Source organism: Silene latifolia, chromosome Y, assembly GCF_048544455.1.
Source record: "Silene latifolia isolate original U9 population chromosome Y, ASM4854445v1, whole genome shotgun sequence".
Classification (NCBI taxonomy): Eukaryota; Viridiplantae; Streptophyta; class Magnoliopsida; order Caryophyllales; family Caryophyllaceae; genus Silene; species Silene latifolia.
Genome location: NC_133538.1, coordinates 246,627,526 through 246,647,477, shown reverse-complemented (window position 1 = coordinate 246,647,477; position 19,952 = coordinate 246,627,526). Strand labels below are relative to the sequence as shown.

At 34.6% G+C, this 19,952-nt stretch overlaps 2 protein-coding genes across 2 annotated transcripts; one reads left to right on the top strand and one right to left on the bottom strand.

The window, feature by feature from the left end:
* Positions 1-9,905: 9,905 nt before the first annotated feature.
* Positions 9,906-10,459, top strand: LOC141630398 (uncharacterized). The gene is made up of 2 exons (XM_074443226.1): positions 9,906-10,196; positions 10,289-10,459. Exons 1-2 carry the CDS (start codon positions 9,906-9,908, stop codon positions 10,457-10,459), a joined length of 462 nt encoding a protein of 153 aa, XP_074299327.1.
* A 769-nt stretch (positions 10,460-11,228) lies between these two features.
* Positions 11,229-12,017, bottom strand: LOC141630397 (uncharacterized). The gene has a single exon (XM_074443225.1). The coding sequence runs from the start codon at positions 12,015-12,017 to the stop codon at positions 11,229-11,231; it is 789 nt and encodes a 262-aa protein (XP_074299326.1).
* Between the last annotated feature and the right edge of the window lie 7,935 nt (positions 12,018-19,952).

Below are 19,952 nucleotides of genomic sequence, written 5' to 3'. Positions count from 1 at the left end.
TGGGACGAGGAGTGGTTCAATTATCGACCTAAGCGGGTCCGTCTTGAATGCCTTCTCTTTGATTGATTGGAGCTTGAACTATGCTATGCTTGGGCTCGGATTTGGATTGATTTATACACCGCGATGGTACTCAGATAACTGGTAAGGATGGGCGAATTGAACAATGATATCACTAATGTTACTTCATTGTCGAATGGTGAGCTCGCGACGAGATTGAGTAAAGGAGGAGACGAGTTAGGCATTGTTGTAGTGTAGCTGAACTGCTGAAATATAATAGTCCTGACTATTCACCTCGGAAACTGACTAGTCAATACTTGCCTATATCTTGAATTTGTTCAACCACATCGAATTACAGGACACCCGAAATCAAAATTTATTGAGTATCTAAACCCATTTTTGCAGAAATAAGTTGGAAAACCGAAAGATTAAGGCATGCAATAACTTTGATATTTTCACTAAAACAGCCTGAGCAAGATATTGTGGCTCCACCATTGACCATGTGTCCATGTGGCTACATCGTGAGCGGAGTTTCATTTTCGTAAGGCAAGTCACGGAGGTTCTGCGGTCTAGTTTGATACTCTAGAAATAAATTAGCATCAATATTTTACCACTCAAACAGGTTTCTGTTTATCTCAATGCATAATCCTAGTTCAAGTAAAGGAATTTAAAAAGGTGTATCTAGCAAGTTAAAAATACGCATGTAGAAATTTAAAGGAGTGTATATAGCTAGTTAAAGGTATCTATTTAGTAATTTAAAAGAGTATATAACAACTTTTAAGTATGTATCTAGTAACTTAAAAAAATGTATATAGAAATTTAAACGAGTGTATCTAGCAAATTAAATGTATGTGTATAATAATTTAAAAGAGTATCTAACAACTTACAAGTATGTTTCTATTAACTTAACAAAGTGTATCTAGCAACTTACAAGTATGTATCTAGTAACTTTAAAAAGCATATCTAGCAAGTTACAAATATGTATATAGGAATTTAAAGGAGTGTATATAGTTAGTTAAAGGTATTTATTTAGTAATTTAAAAGCGTATATAGCAACTTACAAATATGTATCTAGTAACTTAAAAAGGTGTATCTAGCAAGTTAAAAGTATGTATATAGAAATTTAAACGAGTGTATCTAGCTAATTAAATGTATGTATATAATAATTTAAAGGAGTTTATCATTACTAGTTAAAGAATGTATCTAATAATTTAAACGAGTGTATCTATCCTAAAATAGAACGGGAAGGTTTTAGAGTTTGAGCTAATAAAGTCACTGTGATTACGAGGATACGTTTCCTTAATTCCACCCTTGGAATGGTACATTATTGTGTAAAATTATCCTAGTTTCTTAATTCTCAAGGGCTCTTCGAGATGGCAAGATAGAAAGCGGATGAAGATGACAAAACATAACATCAACCTTTTTAAATCAAATTTCTTTAACTATTTTTGAGGCAGTTTAATCACTTATTTATAGAGAATTACAACTGAGATCCAAAATTTCTGATTGATTACACAAATCTGTACTATTTTTAAGGCAGTATGATCACCATTAGAACTACTCAATACACAAGTTGTTACTCCCAAATTCACAAACTAGTGCTCCAGATACACAAATTAATGTGTGTATCCGAAATGTTAATTTGTGTACCTCGAACCATATTGCGTTTATCCAATGCAACAACCTGACTATTCATAGCCCACCGCCAACCACCACAGTCACCGCCCAATGCCACTTACCACCCACAGCCCACAAACTATTATACCATCGCCCCTCAATTGACCACAACAACTCAGAAACTCCGACAAACATAGAACAACACAATATTGTTCGCACTACTCCACTACTCCACCAGCTGACTAACACGTAAACCTTCGACGCCACCCCACTACAACCCAGCCACCTTATAAATACAACATCGTCGCAAAAGGCCCGACAACCTACAACATTATCATCACGTCGTCCTCTCCCCTTAGCTCAGAAAGGGTAAAATGGTGGTCTAACGAGCCCACGACGGCCGTCACGGCGAAAATAAGGGATTCCTAAAGGAGCGTCGACGAGCACAAAGGGTAAAGTACATGGTGAGGAAACTACTCCGCCGGAAGAGTTAAATAAACTGATGAATGTGGTCAGATCTGTTCGTGATTGTCGGAGTAGTCGTCGGCGTCTGGTCGTTGCAGGCGGAATTAGATAACAGTATATGGTGATGGGAGGATGAACTATAATGGGAGGCGAAATGAAAGCGTGGGTAATAGCCGCCGATGGTCGTGGGTCCGCCGACAATATTGTCGGAAGGCGGCAGGCACAGAGGTGAATAGCAAAACTGGTAAGAGAGGGAGGAGAGAGAATATGGGGGTGTGATTTAGGGGTTTGGCTTTGTGCGTGTAAGGAATAAATAGTTGATCTCATTCGTTGGTTTGTTTTATCTTATGGTCCTTATTCGATTCGTAAGTTCGCACCGAACTATTAGTTCGTACAGATCCTATATATATATATATATATATATATATATATATATATATATATATATATATATATATATATATATATATATATATATATATATATATATATATATATTGATTTAAAACTAAAACTAATTTCGAGTATTTTATAGAATTTGGAGACTACCGCGTGCTCCGAAAAAAGCCTCTTTCATATATATATAGATAGACTAGATTTAATGCCCGGGCGATGCCCGGGCCAATTTGTAATATCCTATGATTATGATGTAAGAATTAATACTCTAAGCCCCCGTTCTTTGAACTGAACATATATGAGTTGAACTAATTATAAGAGCTTAACTTTTCTGAACTGAAGTTATAAAGGGTTGAACTGAACTTATAAGAACTTGACTTATAGAAACTTATAAGCACTTAATAGTCTATTCCACTGAATTAAATTGAAAAGGGTGAACATCCAAATGGGTTTTTCATGACTATACTCAATTTATTTACTCGATATTTAGTAATAGTCTTTGATGAATAATATAATCCCCGCTATCAGTGATACCTACTACCTAATCTAGGAGTAATATTTGATCGTGTATACTTTTCATAACCGAATTCTTAAGCTGAACAAAATATCAATGACTCAATGAGCATGTAATTCTTTCATTCCATTTCCCCCCCTTTTTTCTTTTAGTTTATCCCAAATTAAATATATCATTTCTAATTTCTAATTTTATTATTAATTAAATAGAATAATAGCAAACATCCAATTTTACCCTTATTTAATAAACTACTACTTTTTTTAAGTCAATTGGCCTAAAAGGATTAGCAAAACGGGTACAGTCGTAGTAGTTGTTCTCTGACTAAGATTGCTTTTTTCAAATTACTCTTAAGTTTTAATTTCCTATTGGTGTTTTTTCTCTCCCATAATTCACATTCCCATTGTTATGGAGTATACTCATAATAAAATTCATATGTCGATTAAAACATCCCATGCAGATCAATATCTAGTATCCGTATTTAAATTTCGTATGACCGTTGATGAACTTTTCGACACATATTTCAGAAAACTTTCTTACGTACTTAATTATAATTTATAAACAACCTTTAGCCTTATGTACTTAAGTATGATACCTTAGAATATACTCCGTAGTTAAGAATAAAACACTAAATAATATACTCCGTATTTTATTAATGACGAAAGTAGTAATTAAACCCCTTAACTTTGGTCAATGATGAAATTAGGCCCCTCAAGTTTCATATGTAGCAATTAAGCTCCTTAACTTTCACCAAAAGTGAGATTAAACCCTATTTTATAATTTTTTTAAAGTATTAAGAGCATGTTTGGACTTGATTCTCAAAAATGAGTTTTTGTTTTTCAAGCTTAATTTTTCAAAAGTGTTTTTCAAAAGCAGAAATAACAAATAGCTGTTTTTATTTCTATGGGCAAAAATATGGATTTTTAGCTTTTGAGAATTTTTGTTTAACTTTTAGAAAACGATGTGTTTGGCCAAAAAGTGTTTTTGAGTCCTAAAACACTTTTACAAACTAGGCCAAACACACACTAAAACTAAAATAATTTTATTCTAATATTATAAAATTTTTTAAATACCTAAAACTACTAATTTCAACTTTACTAATATCAACTTTACTAATTTCTACACAATTTATTAATTTTTGATGATCATTTTTACATACATATTTAGTAAATGGTATAAAATTGAATATATATTCTTACATGTATAATAAATTATCTAAATAGTGTAAAATTATAAGAAATAAATGCTAAAATTTAATATGTAATGTAAAAATTTTTATTTTAAAAAAAATATATATTTTGTAGTTAATAAAAGGGATTATAAATTGGTTTTATGATCTAAATTTAGTAAAATTTATAAAATAGGGTTTAATCTCACTTCTGGTGATAGTTAAGGGGCTTAATTGCTACATATCAAACTTAAGGGGCCTAATTTCACCTTTGACTAAAATTAAGGGGTTTAATTACTACTTTCACGTTTTATTAATATACACAATACGTGTGTATAGTTAGGATTCCAAGGTGGATATAAAATATCTTATCTTACAGTAAACATTATGGCAAAGAGTAATAGAATTCGATATAAACTCAACCATGTTGATGTTATTCTGTCATGCATGATAGCCTAGAATATTGTGAAAGAAATATGAACTTAGCTGATCAGAAATACCCTTAATCGAGACGCAGTGTAAGACACTGCCCTAAATCAGTTAGACCCTCACACAGGTGCTCCTTGGGTTCCGCGGTCACCGATTCCAGGGTTAATGCCTCCTTCCGCACATTGATGCACACCAAAGACGGAAGTGGGAATTGTTCTCAATATTACAGAATATTTAAGAGATGAAAAGAGAAGAAGAAGTTTTGTGATTTCTGCTATGTATAAAGTTGTGGATGAGTGAGGTTTATATAGCACAGAAAAGGCTCCTCCAACAGTCATAAAAGTAAATGGTATTGATTCTGAGATTAATGGCCATAAAATCGAAAAATGACTGTGGAATTGATTGTGTAATAAAATCACAAAGAATCTGATGTAAAAAGTTCAGACCAGTAGCAAAAAGGAGCCCCACCTCACCGCGCACGTGCCACGAATATGAGCCGAGCCGGACGGCGGCGCGCGCATGGGACACTATAGTCTATCCTCTATAGTCTAGTTAACACTAATTAACTCACCTTCATATATAAACATAACATTCCCCCACTATTGTTCCAATGTGGGACAAATGTTATCATACTTAAGTTTTGGAGCAACCTCCAACTCCAACTATCCCCCACTTGGTCCAAACCTAAGAAATAAGAAAAGGAATATGAGAAAGTAGCTATATTTAGGTGAACGTAGTCTTGAACCTAAAAATAGCAAGGAATGAGAACAGCTCTCTCGAGTAACATATGGCCCCATGAAAAAACCCTGTCTCATGATTGTATTAGAGAATAGCCCACATCTATTCTCATAGGAGGCGGCCAACACTCCAAAATCACGTAGGTGAGTCCATCAAGTGTGTACTGCACACACTACTCAAACCTTTGAGGTATGGAACTCATTAAGGACTACCACCTGTCCAACCTAACTCTGCAGTAAATAAACATGCTAAAAGGGATAAACTGAATAACCTCCTTTATTCATCAAAATAAATAAAATACAAGCAATGCCTGACGATTTCGTTTGACCTCATTGAATCTGGTAATCCAGATTGGGTATCCATCGTAAAAGCACTACGTAGGTGGGCACAATCCCATCTTTTTAGCAGTTTCTGAAACTAGTTTCCTGTTTAAGGCCTTTGTCAATGGATTGGCAATATTACTTTCCGACCTCACATAATCTAAAGAAATAACACCAAACTTGATCAAGTTACAAACTATATTATGCCTTAGGCGTATATGCCTACTCTTGCCATTATAAGCCTTATTCTTGGCTACATGAATGGCAGATTGCGAGTCACAATGTAGCGGCACGGATGGCACGGGCTTTGGCCAAAGAGGAATGTCCGCTACCAAACTTCTCAACCATTGTGCTTCTCGACCAGCCAATTCGAGAGCTTTAAATTCCGATTCCATTGTAGATCTCGCAATACATGTTTGCTTGGATGATCTCCAAGATAAAGCTGCTCCTGCTAAAGTAAAAACATAACCACTGGTAGAGTGTATATCCTTACTCTCCGAGATCCAGTTAACATCACAATATCCCTCAAAAATTGGAGGATAACCACAATAAGATAACCCAAAATCAGCTGTACCTTTAAGATATCTAAGCAAACGAACTAATGCACTCCAATGAACATGACCGGGATATTGTGGGATTATGAGTATATCTACTCAATATCCCAACAGAATATGTAATATCAGGACGAGATGACCACATAAGATACATAACACTACCAAGAATCTTAGCAAAACCAGCTTGATCCACACTTTCAGATAGATTCTTTTTTAAGTGCACACTAGCATCAAAAGGTGTTCTAGCAGGCTCAATATCAAAATAACCAAACTTCTTTAAGATTTTCTCAACATAGTGAGGTTGACTCAGACAATAACCTTTACTAGTCTTTAAAACTCTTAAACCAAGAATGACATCAACCTCGCCCATGTCTTTCATTTCAAAAGAAGTTTTAAGCATGCTTTTAGTAGAATCAATAACATCTAATGAAGTGCCAAAGATAAGTAAATCATCCACATAAAGTGTTATAATAACACTACCGCTAGCATTGGATTTCACATAGATACATGTATCAGCATCACTAGCTCTAAAACCTAGAGAAAAAATCACACTATGAAACTTTTCATACCATTGTTTTGGTGCCTGCTTAAGTCCATACAAAGATTTAACAAGTTTACAAACTTTATGTTCTTGACCAGGCACTATAAAACCATCAGGTTGATCCATATAAATCTCTTCATCGAGATCACCATTTAAAAATGCAGTTTTCACATCCATATGATGAACAAGCAAGTTATACATGGAAGCAATAGCAAACATCACTCTAATGGAAGCAATCTTAGTGACCGGGGAATTGGTGACAAAATAGTCTAAACCAGACTTTTGGGTGAAACCCTTAGCCACCAACCTGGCTTTAAATTTATCAATGGTCCCATCAGCTTTGAGTTTCTTCCTAAACACCCATTTACACCCTATAGGCTTACAACCATGAGGCAAGTCAACAATCTCCCAAGTATGATTAGACATAATAGACTCAATCTCACTATCATAGCTTCTTTCCACAAAGAAGCATCAACTGATCTCATAGCCTCATCATAGGTCTTAGGATCCTCCTCCACAATATACATGTCAATGGACTCATCATCTAGATATCTACCATCCTCCTCCATAAGAAAATCAGACCCAAAAGATTTCTCAACTCTAGGTCTCTTACTCCTTCTTGGTTCTATTGGTGGTTCACTAGATGTGTCAACATGGGTCGGGGAGCTACCATCATTATCCTCATGGGAAGAAGCATCAAATGTCAAGTCCTGCCCCAAAGAAGGTTTCAAAGGAAAAAGGTCCTCAAAGAAAACAACATCTCTAGATTCAATAATATTACCATAAAAACCCGAACTCGCATCTTTGGTCATGAACCTATAAGCTACACTATTAGACGCGTAACCCACAAAAATTGAGTCAATGGTTTTAGGTCCTATTTTGTCTTTTTAAAAGCAGGTAAGACAACTTTGGCTAGACAACCCCAAACCTTTAGAAATCACAAATTAGGTGGATAACCCTTCCAAATCTCATAAGGTATCACATCAAGTTTATTATGAGGTACACGATTTAAAACATGACAGACAAATAGGATAGCTTCCCCCCATATAAAATAAGATAACCCAGAAGATAGTAACATAGCATTCATCATATCCTTTAAAGTTCTATTTTTCCTTTCAGTTACACCATTTTGTTTAGGGGTATAAGGGGCTGAAAACTCATGTATGATACCATTTTTCTGACAAATTTCCACCAAAAAATTAGATTTGTATTCTCCACCATGATCAGACCTTACACGCTTAATCTTCCTATCAAGTTGGTTTTCAACCTCAGCCTTATAAATAATAAACATATCCTCAGCCTCATTTTTATTCTTTAACAAATAAACCTTAGTATATCTCAAACAATCATCCACAAAGGTTATATAATATCTTTTACCTCCTTTACTTTCACAATTCTTATAATCAGCCAAGTCGGTATGGATAAGTTCTGATAATTCAGTTTGCTTTTTGGTCACTTCCTTAAAAGGTTTCTTAGAGTGCTTTGCTTCCACGCTTACTTGACATTTATCCATGTCATAGGAAATCAGATTAGGCAACAAGTTCATTGTTTTCATACGTTTAATGTATTTAGTGTTAACATATCAAAGTCTAGAATGCCAAATATCAATGGACTCAACGATGTAAGCAGAAGAAGTAGATGCATTCATTTCAACATCAAGAACAAACAGACCACCATTACAAAAACATTTGCTAATAAACTGACCACTCTTTACAGGAGAGGAGATCAAAGAAGCAATGTTTAGTATTCCTGACATCAAGGCCCCTGGCCCTGATGGATACACTAGCGGTTTCTTTAGAGATGCTTGGGGAGAGATTGGCCAAGAGGTAGTTATTGCAGTAAAAGATTTCTTCTTGAATGGGAAATTATTGAAACAGTTTAATGCTACAACCTTGACACTCATTCCTAAATGTGAGAGACCTAAGGATGTCACTCAGTTTCGTCCTATTGCATGCTGCAATGTAGTCTACAAGGTCATTTCAAAGTTGCTTTGTGCAAGACTAGCATCTCATCTTTTTGAAATAGTACACATGAATCAGGGTGCGTTTATTCAAAACAGGAGCATTCAGGAAAACATTTTAATCTGCCAGGATCTCATTAGGCTCTATGAGAGGCCTTCCGTGTCTCCTAGATGTATGATAAAAATTGACTTACAGAAGGCATACGATATAGTGGAGTGGAGTTTTGTTGAGCAGTTGATGGATCTACTAGACTTTCCTACTGGTTTTAAAGAGAGAATTTTGCAATGTGTCACTACTCCTACCTTCACCTTGGCACTGAATGGAGAGAGTTTTGGGTACTTCCCAGCTAAGAGGGGTTTAAGGCAAGGAGACCCATTGTCCCCTTTGTTGTTTACCCTGTGTATGGATTATTTGACTTGAATGCTGAAGTATGCTGCATCTAAATACCAGTTCAAGTATCACCCCTTATGCAAAGAGTTGAAGATCACAAATCTTATGTTTGCAGATGATGTTTTAATGTTCAAGAATGGGGATGCTTGTGTCTATGATGTCGTCAAATCTTTCTCAACTTTCTCAAAAACTTCTGGACTTAAAGTGAGTGCTAGTAAGTCTAATGCTTACTTTAATGGAGTGAATGAAGAGCTCAAAAGTGATTTCCGAGTGTGTCTGGTTTCAAAGAAGGCAAGCGCCATTTAGGTATCTAGGGATGCCTATCCGGACTACGAGACTAAAGAAGAAGGACCGTGAGTGCTTGGTGGATAAAATTTGCGGCAGAATCCATAGTTATGGTGCCGGGAAGTTCTCCTATGCGGTAGGCTCACTTTGGTTCAAAGATGTCTTGAATTCTTTACATTCCTATTGGGCTTCTTTGTTTGTTCTCCCTAAAGGTGTCATACAAAGAATAAAAGCTACTTGCAGGAATTTTTTATGGGATGGCAGTGCTGAGTATAGACAAAGTCCTTTAGTAGCCTGGGATACTATATGTAGGCCAAAGCAGGAAGGGGGTTTGGGGCTAAAGAATCAGGAATTGTGGAATATTGCTATGGTTGGTAGACTTGTGGATTGGATTGCAACTAAGAAGGACTCGTTATGGGTCCAATGGGTGAATGCAAATTATTTAAAGGGGAGTTCTTGGCGAGGAGTATACGGCTACTAGCAATTCCGGTTGGGTGTGGAGAAGGATTTGCGGGTGGAGTAGGTGATTGCTAATGGCTACGACCAGGGGGTATGGCGGTGCGAAATACTTTGGTTACACTCTGGTTGGTTGCTATGAATGGCTTAGAGGAGCCAGGACTAAAGTAGACTGGCATAAGGCAATTTGGGACAGTTGGATTCTACCTAAACACAGGTTCATGGGATGGCTTATAGCTCACAAATCCCTGCATACTAATAGTAGATTGAAAGGATTTGGGTTGAATGTGGATGGTATGTGTTTCTTATGTGGGCAGGCAGACGAGACACAGGAACATTTATTTTTTGAATGTGCCTTTAGTAGACGGGTGATACAAGAACTCAAGCACATTTCGGCTTAAATTTTCCCGAATCGATGTCTGCCGCACCGTGCATCCATAACAATGGCCTGAAAACGCAGAGGAAAGTCAAGAATGCTATGGTGTTGAGTGCTATGTATCATGTGTGGCAGCAGAGAAATAAGAGTCGTATAGAGCAGCTGGTCCTGAGGCCTAGTCGTATTGCATTGCTGATCAATGATGCCATGAAGAGGAGGGTAAAAGAACGGGATAAGAGGAAGTTGAATACATAAGAGTTAGCTTGGCTAGGGAGCTTGAATTTTCTTTAATCCTTGGAAAGTTTTAGGCCTTTGATTGTACTTGAAACTCTTATATATATATATATATATACATATATATATATATATATATATATATAATACTCACATTTTACCAAAAAAAAAAAAAAAAAAAAAAAAAACTGACCAATCTTAGACATGACTAACTTATCAGACTCAAAAGTAAGTTTAAGACTAGCCATATTAAGTAAAGCACCAGAAATTAAATTTCTACGCATATCAGGCACATAGAGCACATTTTCAAGAGCTAAAACCTTGCCAGAAGTGAGTTTCAGGTGCACCTTGCCAATGCCGAGGACCGAACCTTCTTTGAGTTGCCAACATACACTACCTCTTTCTCATCAACATCTTTAAGCTCCTTGTAAAGATCCTTGTTGGTGCAAATATGGCGTGTAGCTCCTGTGTTAACAATCCATTCCACCTAGCTTCCAACCAGATTAATTTCGGACACCATTGCAGCAATTATATCATCACCCTCACTTGAACTCTCGACAACATTGGCTTGTTGCTTGTTAGATTTGTAATTTTTGTAGCCACCATGTTGATTGTTGTCTTTATTTTGGAACTTCCCGCCATGTGCATTATTGTGATTCCCTTGATTTTGTTGTCTTTCCTCATAAGCTTTCTTGGCCTTGCACTTAAAAGCGGGATGACCACGCTTGTCACACCACCAGCAATTTTCTGTCATTGTCTTTATTGATTTATCAGCATTTTGTGATTTGTTTTATTGATCATAGCTCCTCTTGTTTGTACCTGTATTCCTATATTCATCAACATTAGCCTTAACAATGTTAGTAGCATTAGTCCTGGCTCGGTCCTGGTTCCTTGTGGCATCCTCAATCTTGATATGACCAATTAGCTCTTGTAACTTCATATCTTTCTTCTTATGCCTCAGATGTTTCTTATACTCATCCCAACTAGGAGAAGGCAATTTCTCAATAAGAACATTAGCCTGCATATACTCGCACAACACCATCCCTTCACCAATACTTTCAGAAACCATATTTTCATACTCATGTATTTGATCCGTTATAGGTTTACCATCAGTAATCTGAAATTTTAACCATCTTGCTACTGCATATTTCTTAGTACCGAAATCATCAGTACCATACTTAGTTTCCAAAGCATCCCAAATTGATTTAGCGGTCTTAGCTTTACAGTAGATGTCAAATAGATTATCAACCATATAGTGTAACATGACGCTTCTAACGGTCTTATTGTCTTTTGCAAATTTAGGATCGGGTTTGACAATTTCAGACGAACTAGAGTCTTCAGTGGATTGTGTGGATTGTGATTCTTGAAATAACACATAGTCAATTTCATATTGTGAGAAATAAAACAGAATTTTTTCAGACCATCTCCTATAATTTTTCCCATCTAAAAGTTCCATCTTACAAAGGCCAGGGACAATTTTGTCTGACATTGTGAAATGGTTGACAGGGGCATTAGGAATTACAGTAACAAGTTCTCGATTGACATTGGTATCATCAGAATTTCCGGATGGATTTGTCATTGTTTAAAACAAACAAAAACAGTAATGTATAACAAATATCAGAAAGTTCTCTAACTAATTTAGATTGAAAGAAATATTAACTTAGCTGATCAGAAAAACCCTTAATCAAGACGCCGTGTAAGACACTGCCCTAAATCAGTTAGACCTCCACACAGGTGCTTCTTGGGTTCCGCGGTCAGCGATTCCAGGCCTAATGCCTCCTTCCGCACATTGATGCACACCAAAGACGGAAGTGGGAACTGTTCTCAATATTACAGAATATTTAAGAGATGAAAAGAGAAGAAAAAGTTTTGTGATTTCTCCTATGTATAAAGCTGTGGACGAGTGAGGTTTATATAGCACAGAAAAGGCTCCTTCAACAGTCATAAAAGTAAATGGTATTGATTCTGAGATTAATGGCAAAAAAATCGGACAATGACTGCAGAATTGATTGTGTAATAAAATCACAAAGAATCCGATGTAAGAAGTTCAGACCAGTAGCAAAAGGAGCCCCACCTCACCGCGCACGTAACACGAATATGAGCCGAGCCGGAGGGCGGCGCGCGCATGGGACACTATAGTCTATCCTCTATAGTCTAGTTAACACTAGTTAACTCACCTTCATATATAAACATAACATTCCCCCATTATTCTTTCAATGTGGGACAAATTTTATCATACTTAAGTTTTGGAGCAACCTCCAACTCCAACATATTGGACATAGGTAAGTTATACTCCAGGATTCATTGTAGACTTGTAGTATATAGTTTGTTAATGATGATAAGAATTTATTTGTTAGTGATAGTATCTTTAGCATCATATATTTAAAGTGTTTTGTGTTTTCTTATTTAAATCTTGTTTAAGGCTAATAATAAGTCACATATACCATGATGAAAAAACTAATAAAAATTGATTGCTTGGTGATTTTTTTATTAAAATCATGTTTTATACGAAGATAGTTGATCAAAACCAAATCATTTATTCTAAATTTTGATTATCATGCTATAGTTATCCCACTTTTCAAAGTGAACACACGAGTTTAAGCCTTTAAAGACCTTTTTACTCTTATTTTCACATTTGTACGTGACCTTACTTGATCTTATCGTAGTTGTACTTGCCCAATTTACGTATCCTGATTCATCTTAAGACATGAGTATTCTTGAACAAACAAAAAACCGTACCAAAATGCATTTTGACCAAACAGGCCTAGAGAACGAAGTTCGTAATATCTTGATTAAATTAAATTATGGTAATAAAATATTCCATGTAATATAAAAATAGCTTAGAATAATATAATAGTAAAGTTAATTCTCGTGATAGTAGTGAATCTATATATCCATTGGTTATTGTGCCATTATTATTAGGGAGCAAACCATATGTGAATAATAAGTTTGACAATCATTAAAATTCCATGTAATAGTACTCTTCATTTATAGTATTGAATCTATATATCCAAATGCTTTGGCCGCCTTTGGTATAATTGTCTCAATTCTTATACCATGCACCCAGGTGTATGGTACTTCCTACTTCCAATATTAAAAAAAAAATTAAATAACAAAAGTCCCCCACTACTTTACAATTATCACTTTCCATAAACTCTTTCTTTCTCCTGTTTTGAACTACGTCTTCCGTTTCTATCAAAAAAAATCGTCCATAAAATTTAATTTTCCATCCAACATAGTGGTTTTGTAATCTTGATTCGAGTTTTGATTAATTAAATTCTAACTTAACAGGTATGTGTTAAAATTACTTCGTGTTTTGATTAATTAAATTCTAATTTATCGGGTTTGCGTTGAAATTACATAAACCCTAAAAGTTGTATAATACCGTAAATTAAATTGAGTTTTTATGTTTTATCTCTCATTATTTATGATTAAATTTGTGGTTTCGAGTGTGATATTCATCATATGACACTATCATATTCACTCAGAATTTAGTGAATATGATAATTTAATTTGATGAATGTCTTATCAAGTGTGATATTCATCATAAGTCACTATTATATTCATTTTGATTTTAGTGAATATGATAATATAATTTGATGAATATGTAGTATTTAGTGTGATATTCACCTTATGATACAATTATATTCACGTTGAGTTAAATGAATATGATAGTGTAATTTGATGAACGCGTGTTATGTAATGTGATATTCATTTTATGACACTGTTATATTCACTTTGAATTTAGCGAATATCGGTCTAATTTGATGACTATGAACTGTAAATTTGATAAAACTCGAATACAAATAGATAAAAGAAAACTACGAATTTAATAAATTTAATAGGATTTTAAATTTGATAAATTGAGTAATTTAGAAAAGAAAATAAAAAAGGTACGGTGAGAGAAGTAGTGGGTAGTTTATTTTTTTTTTATTTTTTTTATTTTTTTTGCCCATAACTACCATGGGTGTATCTTACTCCCTACTCCTGGGAGTAGGATATAATTTGCCTAATTGTCTCGTCCGTTCAAGCACCAAACCTTAGGTAAGTTAAACTCTGATGCATAAGGGAAGAAAAAAATCAACCAATAATATTATACGCAAGGCTTGTGAGCTTGTGATTGTCCCACCTCATTGATACTGATACAAATGAAACAAATGCAATAATTCGCTAATTTACAGACTACAGAGCAACGCGAAAATTAGAGGGGAAAAAAGCTTCTTAATTACCTTCAATTGTCATGCTCTCAATGAAGACTTAAATCTTACATATTTTACCTGAAAATAAAATCATTAGAAAAGATGAACAAACAATAATAAGCAGAAATTAGTTATACATACAATGAGGTTTAAATCCTACATCAAATCTTTCAATGCATGGAAATTATTTTTTATATAAAAAGGACGAAAGAGACTAAATAGCGATGACAATATTAGCTGAAACTCTTAAGTATATATACACACAATGTAACCATAAGTATATTAATCATATGAATGTAGTAGTACTCAATTTCTTATATGTTCATTCATAGGATTGTAGTAGTACTCAATTTCTTATCTATGGTGATAGTTTATCTTCTATTTTTTATTGAATTTTCATATATTTATATTAATTTATTTTAATGCATTAGGTAGTTTGTAGGAGTTGGAGACTCTAATATTACTCGAAAAAAGCTCTCTTTAATAATAGATAGATAGATTGATTGCCAAGTCATGTTCGTTAAATACTTAAATCTCTGTTTGTTTTAATTTATGTTTTTCTCATTTTTAAAATAGTACTCCCTTTATTCGACTTTTATTATTTTACTTCCAATTTTGGTAAGATTTGAGAACTAGAGATTAAATTACCATTCTACCCTTTTAATTAGAAAGAATGGAGACAATGTCTTTTGATAGAGTGGGTGGTAGTTAAAAGAGGAGGGATAATAGTCCACCCATTTTAGCATACCAAATTTAAAAAAAAGGAATAATTAATTTGGAATAAATTTTGGAGAAAAGAGAACAATAAAATGTTCAGTTTAAAATGCAGAAAATATGTCTATCTGTTTCGATAATTTAGTATGCTTAGGTTCTACTCCATGTTAAACAAATACTACACATCTAATTCTAACAAATCTCATTTTGATAAAAATAAGGTGATTCGAGTTTACTTAATTCAACCATGTATGAGTACCATTTACCAAAACCCTAATTAAAATGTAAGAGGGTTGATTGAATTGTATAATAGTTTAGGCTCTATTTGGCAAAACTACCTGAAAAGAAATAGTTGAATCTGAAAAGGTAGAAATGAAAACCGAAAAGCTAATCAAAACCGAAAAGAATCGATAAGGTAGTTTGAAAATTATGAGTGATAAGGTAATCGATTATATAAAAATGTGTTTGCCAAACTAATTTGAAAAGGTAAATGATTTTGGTAAAATGACGTAAAAGGATATGAAAATTATTTAATATTATAGAATAAAGGGGTAAAAAATGAAAAATAAGTCATTTCAGTGACTGATTTCTCAAATGCTACTTTGAGCTAGATTTCATTTCGCGACTTATTTCACCAAATAAACTACTTGCCAAACACTTGCAAAAAAATTAGGTAGCTGAAATTTTGGTCAAATAAGCTACTTTGGTCAAATAAGCTACCTGAAGTGTCGTGCCAAACAGAGCCTTAGATAATAATATCTGAATTTTTCTACTAAGAGAAGATTAAAAAAACACAATCGAAATAAGATTTAATGGATATTTAAAATCACCTCATGGAAGTGAATATGTATTACGGTATAGAACCATTGAATGTCATCAATCATCCACTTAAATTTTTGTTGAGATGTTTTTCTAACATGATATTAGATGATTCTGAGGTTCTAAGTTCAAATTCTGCAAATTTTCAAAATGTCACTACTCACAAATTGAATTTTAGCCATGATATGATTGGACGGTGCGTTATCCTCTTTTTTAAACAATTCAAATAACATGACATTACGATAATAAACCATTAGTCAGAGCTCAACCAACAAAATTTAACTATTTAATTAAGATGGTCATCTGACTAATCTCCTAACCCAAATAGTCCATTTACCCGTGGATGGTTAGTGAATTTATTATCATAGTAGAAGGAAGCATATTGGAGTTTGTTTTACAGGTTGGTGAGGTAGACAAGTGTACGAAATGTAGTTAGTAATTGTAGCGCCTCTCTTCGTCAACTGACCTGTATATTTTATTTTTCTGTTGTATAGCCCAATATGTCGACTTTATGAATGGACAATTGAGATGATGATCAAGATCACTGATGCAATGAAATGTGGACCACGCCACAACAGAAACCTGCTAGCTCATAATTCCGGCCTCAAGTAAATTATCAACTTCCTTCCTTATCACCTCCTTCAATTTCTCATTTAACCTTCTCATAGGTTGGACGGAAGGAGTGAATCCATCCTCAAGTGTAATGCGATGCATGCACACTCGGGGATCGATTCTCGTGAGGTCATCAAGGCTATACCCAATGGCTTTCTTGTTTTCCTTAAGGACTTTCAAGAGTTTTTATTTTTGTGAAGCCAATAGATCTGCATTGATGATCACGGGGAAGGAGTGTGCCTCATCGAGATAGGCATACTCAAGGGAAGGGGGCAAAGGTTTGAGATCTACCTAGGAGGGTTTGGACCCTCAACTTCATCCAAGATAGGTGGTAGAGCTTCATAATCTTCCTCTAAATGCTCACAAATTTGTGACGGGTCAAGTATCACCTACATGGGTACAACGGCGGACGCAGGAATTTGGGACAAGGGGGGCACAAATTTTTCTTAAATAAATCGTCTTTCATTTTATAAGACAGTTTTTGTATATTATAAATTTTTTTATAAAGTAAAAATAAAATAAAAAAAGTAATGAGTTAGTACATCAGATTTTTATTTTTTTTACAAAACGTAATTCATAGCTCAGCACAAAAGCCCTTGGAAGTAGTCGAACCCAGATCACCAGACATCAACTCTGTGCGTTATACCAACTGTGCCACAGAATCTTTATGACTATAATGTACACCTAAAAATAAATATTCTAAATTTCATGGTGGGCACCTGCCCACCCGGGCCCCCTAAATCCGCCCTTGCATGGGTAGATAAGATAAAAAGTAGAATGCATGGGCAATGCTTCACTGGAACGTACCATAATTTTGTTAGGACCTTTTTAAATAATTTTCGAGCATTCCGAATCATGACCCTTAATGTGATAGTCATCATATTTTTCCAAAGACCTTAATTTTTTCCATCAAAGACATGACACTTAAATATTTGGAATCCATAATAAAAGATATTTTAAAGAAAAAGAAAATAAAATAACAAACTAACAAAAATAAAAAGACGGATCAGTCTCTTTTGATATTAGGCAATCAAGAGCACGAGGCTCTGATACCAATGGAAGAGTCTATGGATTCCTATGAAATACTCAAGAGGGAGGATGAATTGAGTATCTACCACTTTTTCGACTTTGATCGAAACTTGATTTGTATGATATTTATACTTTGAATTTATTGATTAAATTTGAGTATTACAAATATCTCACAATATTAAAAACAATAAAATAAGCGATAAATAAACTTGCACAGTGGATTTTTGAAGTGGTTCAGCTTCACATCCCGAAGTCTACGTTTACTATTCTCGATTAATTATTTTAGTAACTTTTCACGGATTACAAAATAATCAACCCTTTTTACAAATAACTATAGTTGTAATAATGAGTATCGCTATCTAAAACACACTATACACCAGCTATACTTGCACAACCAGTCTCAGCAACACCCTTCATTTTTTTTTGTTTTTTTTTTAAAACCAGAGTAGGTCCGTGAAGAACAAGACCTATTAAACTAAGAATTCTATCATACATTCGATCCTTCGATTTTACTCCATATATTTCCACTCCAATTGCTCCTTTTAATTTGAAATACCCCGACACTCTCTGGACCCTTCACAACAACTTGTAATACTCTGTCTTTTAACGAAACAGAGGCAAAGAATTGAGTGATTTAGCAATAAAACTCCAACCTTAAATTTAAGAAATTCTTTAAGAAGTTCAGCCTGGTTTTTCCGAATACCAACAAATGGGATAAAACCCACCCGAGTGAATATTATATTTCAGAACCCGAAGAATCCAAGGTTCGTTCTTGCTTAGTCAAACGTAGCTTATCGATTCGATTCAAGTTGCGGTTGTTAGATAAATTGTTAAGGATCATTGTATAGGGTACATACCTTTAGCGGAAGCAACAGTCAGATCGTGTGGAGCGTATAATAATAATAAGTAATAAGATGATTAGTGTACTAGGATCTTCTCCTCCCTCTTCTAGGTTTCCTTATGATGACAATCAATGGGGCATGTCAACCCAATAACCTATTTATATAGGTTAAAGGTATTCTAGACAGGAGGAGAGACCTAGCCATAATAAAACTGTATTTGGGTCCCCTCATCAGGCTGCCCACTGTATAATAAACAGGCCCTACAATTATTATTACCATCACACTATGTACTTAACCGTACTGACTGAGACAGACGTAGGCCCAATGGATCATATAATTGTAGTGGGCTTTACCGGTCACATTCAACTCATTTTCACAAATAAGAAAACCGACTAAAGGAAGTCCAAATCCAACATTCTCCCACTTGGGCGACATTTGTTGGTTTTATTAAAAGAAGTTTTATTTTACGAAAATATTTCGAAAACGTTATTTATTTTCTAAAACGACTCTCGGATTGAACAACATGGCCATATAAACATCTCAGTTTAAGGTCATACAAGACCTCCATGATCACAAAAGCAAAACCTTACCGACATGAGTCTCAAGTGTGACAAAGTGTAGTGTGGTTTAGCATAATAAATCCAAACTTTAAGATGAGCACGCTTAACCACATTCCGTCACAGTCTCAAACGAGACCAACTTCCGAAGAAGTATTCCCCTTAATTACCTTAAAAGGTAAATACCATTTAAGATATATTTATACTCATTAGAGATTAAACCACCCATTAAAGGGTAAATACACCAAAACAGGCACTGGCTAAACAACCAACATCCATTAAAGGATAACTCCACCCTTAAAGGGCAAATACACCACAACTGGCAATGGCACAAAAGCCAACATCCATTACAGGACAAAATCCACCCACTAAAGGGCAAAACCTTTAGTGCAGAACATCTCTTAACGAGACACAAATTGAAATATAACAATAATCATACATGTATTAAGCTTATATTTAACATGCATACATTTAGTGAGAATTAAAACATCAACCTTATTACTGAAAACATATATACAGAACCTTAAGTACTAAAATATCTCAATTACAACTCCCACTAATTCAATGCATCAAAAGAAATCATAATACTCATATCTTTAACACGCTTTTCAAAACTCAATAACAATGAGTGCTTTAGTCAATGGGTCCGCAATCATCTCCTTAGTTTAAAAGAGACACAAACTCGACATTTTCAAGTTCTACCCATCCTTTAACTTTGTGAATTTTCAAATCAAAAACCTTA

Coding starts and splice junctions, on each gene's coding strand:
- LOC141630398 (XM_074443226.1), top strand. CDS start 9,906: ATGGCTACGACCAGGGGGTATGGCGGTGCGAAATACTTTGGTTACACT. Junction 10,197..10,288: donor AATGTGCCTTTAGTAGACGG/GTGATACAAGAA, acceptor CTGAAAACGCAG/AGGAAAGTCAAGAATGCTAT.
- LOC141630397 (XM_074443225.1), bottom strand. CDS start 12,017: ATGACAAATCCATCCGGAAATTCTGATGATACCAATGTCAATCGAGAA.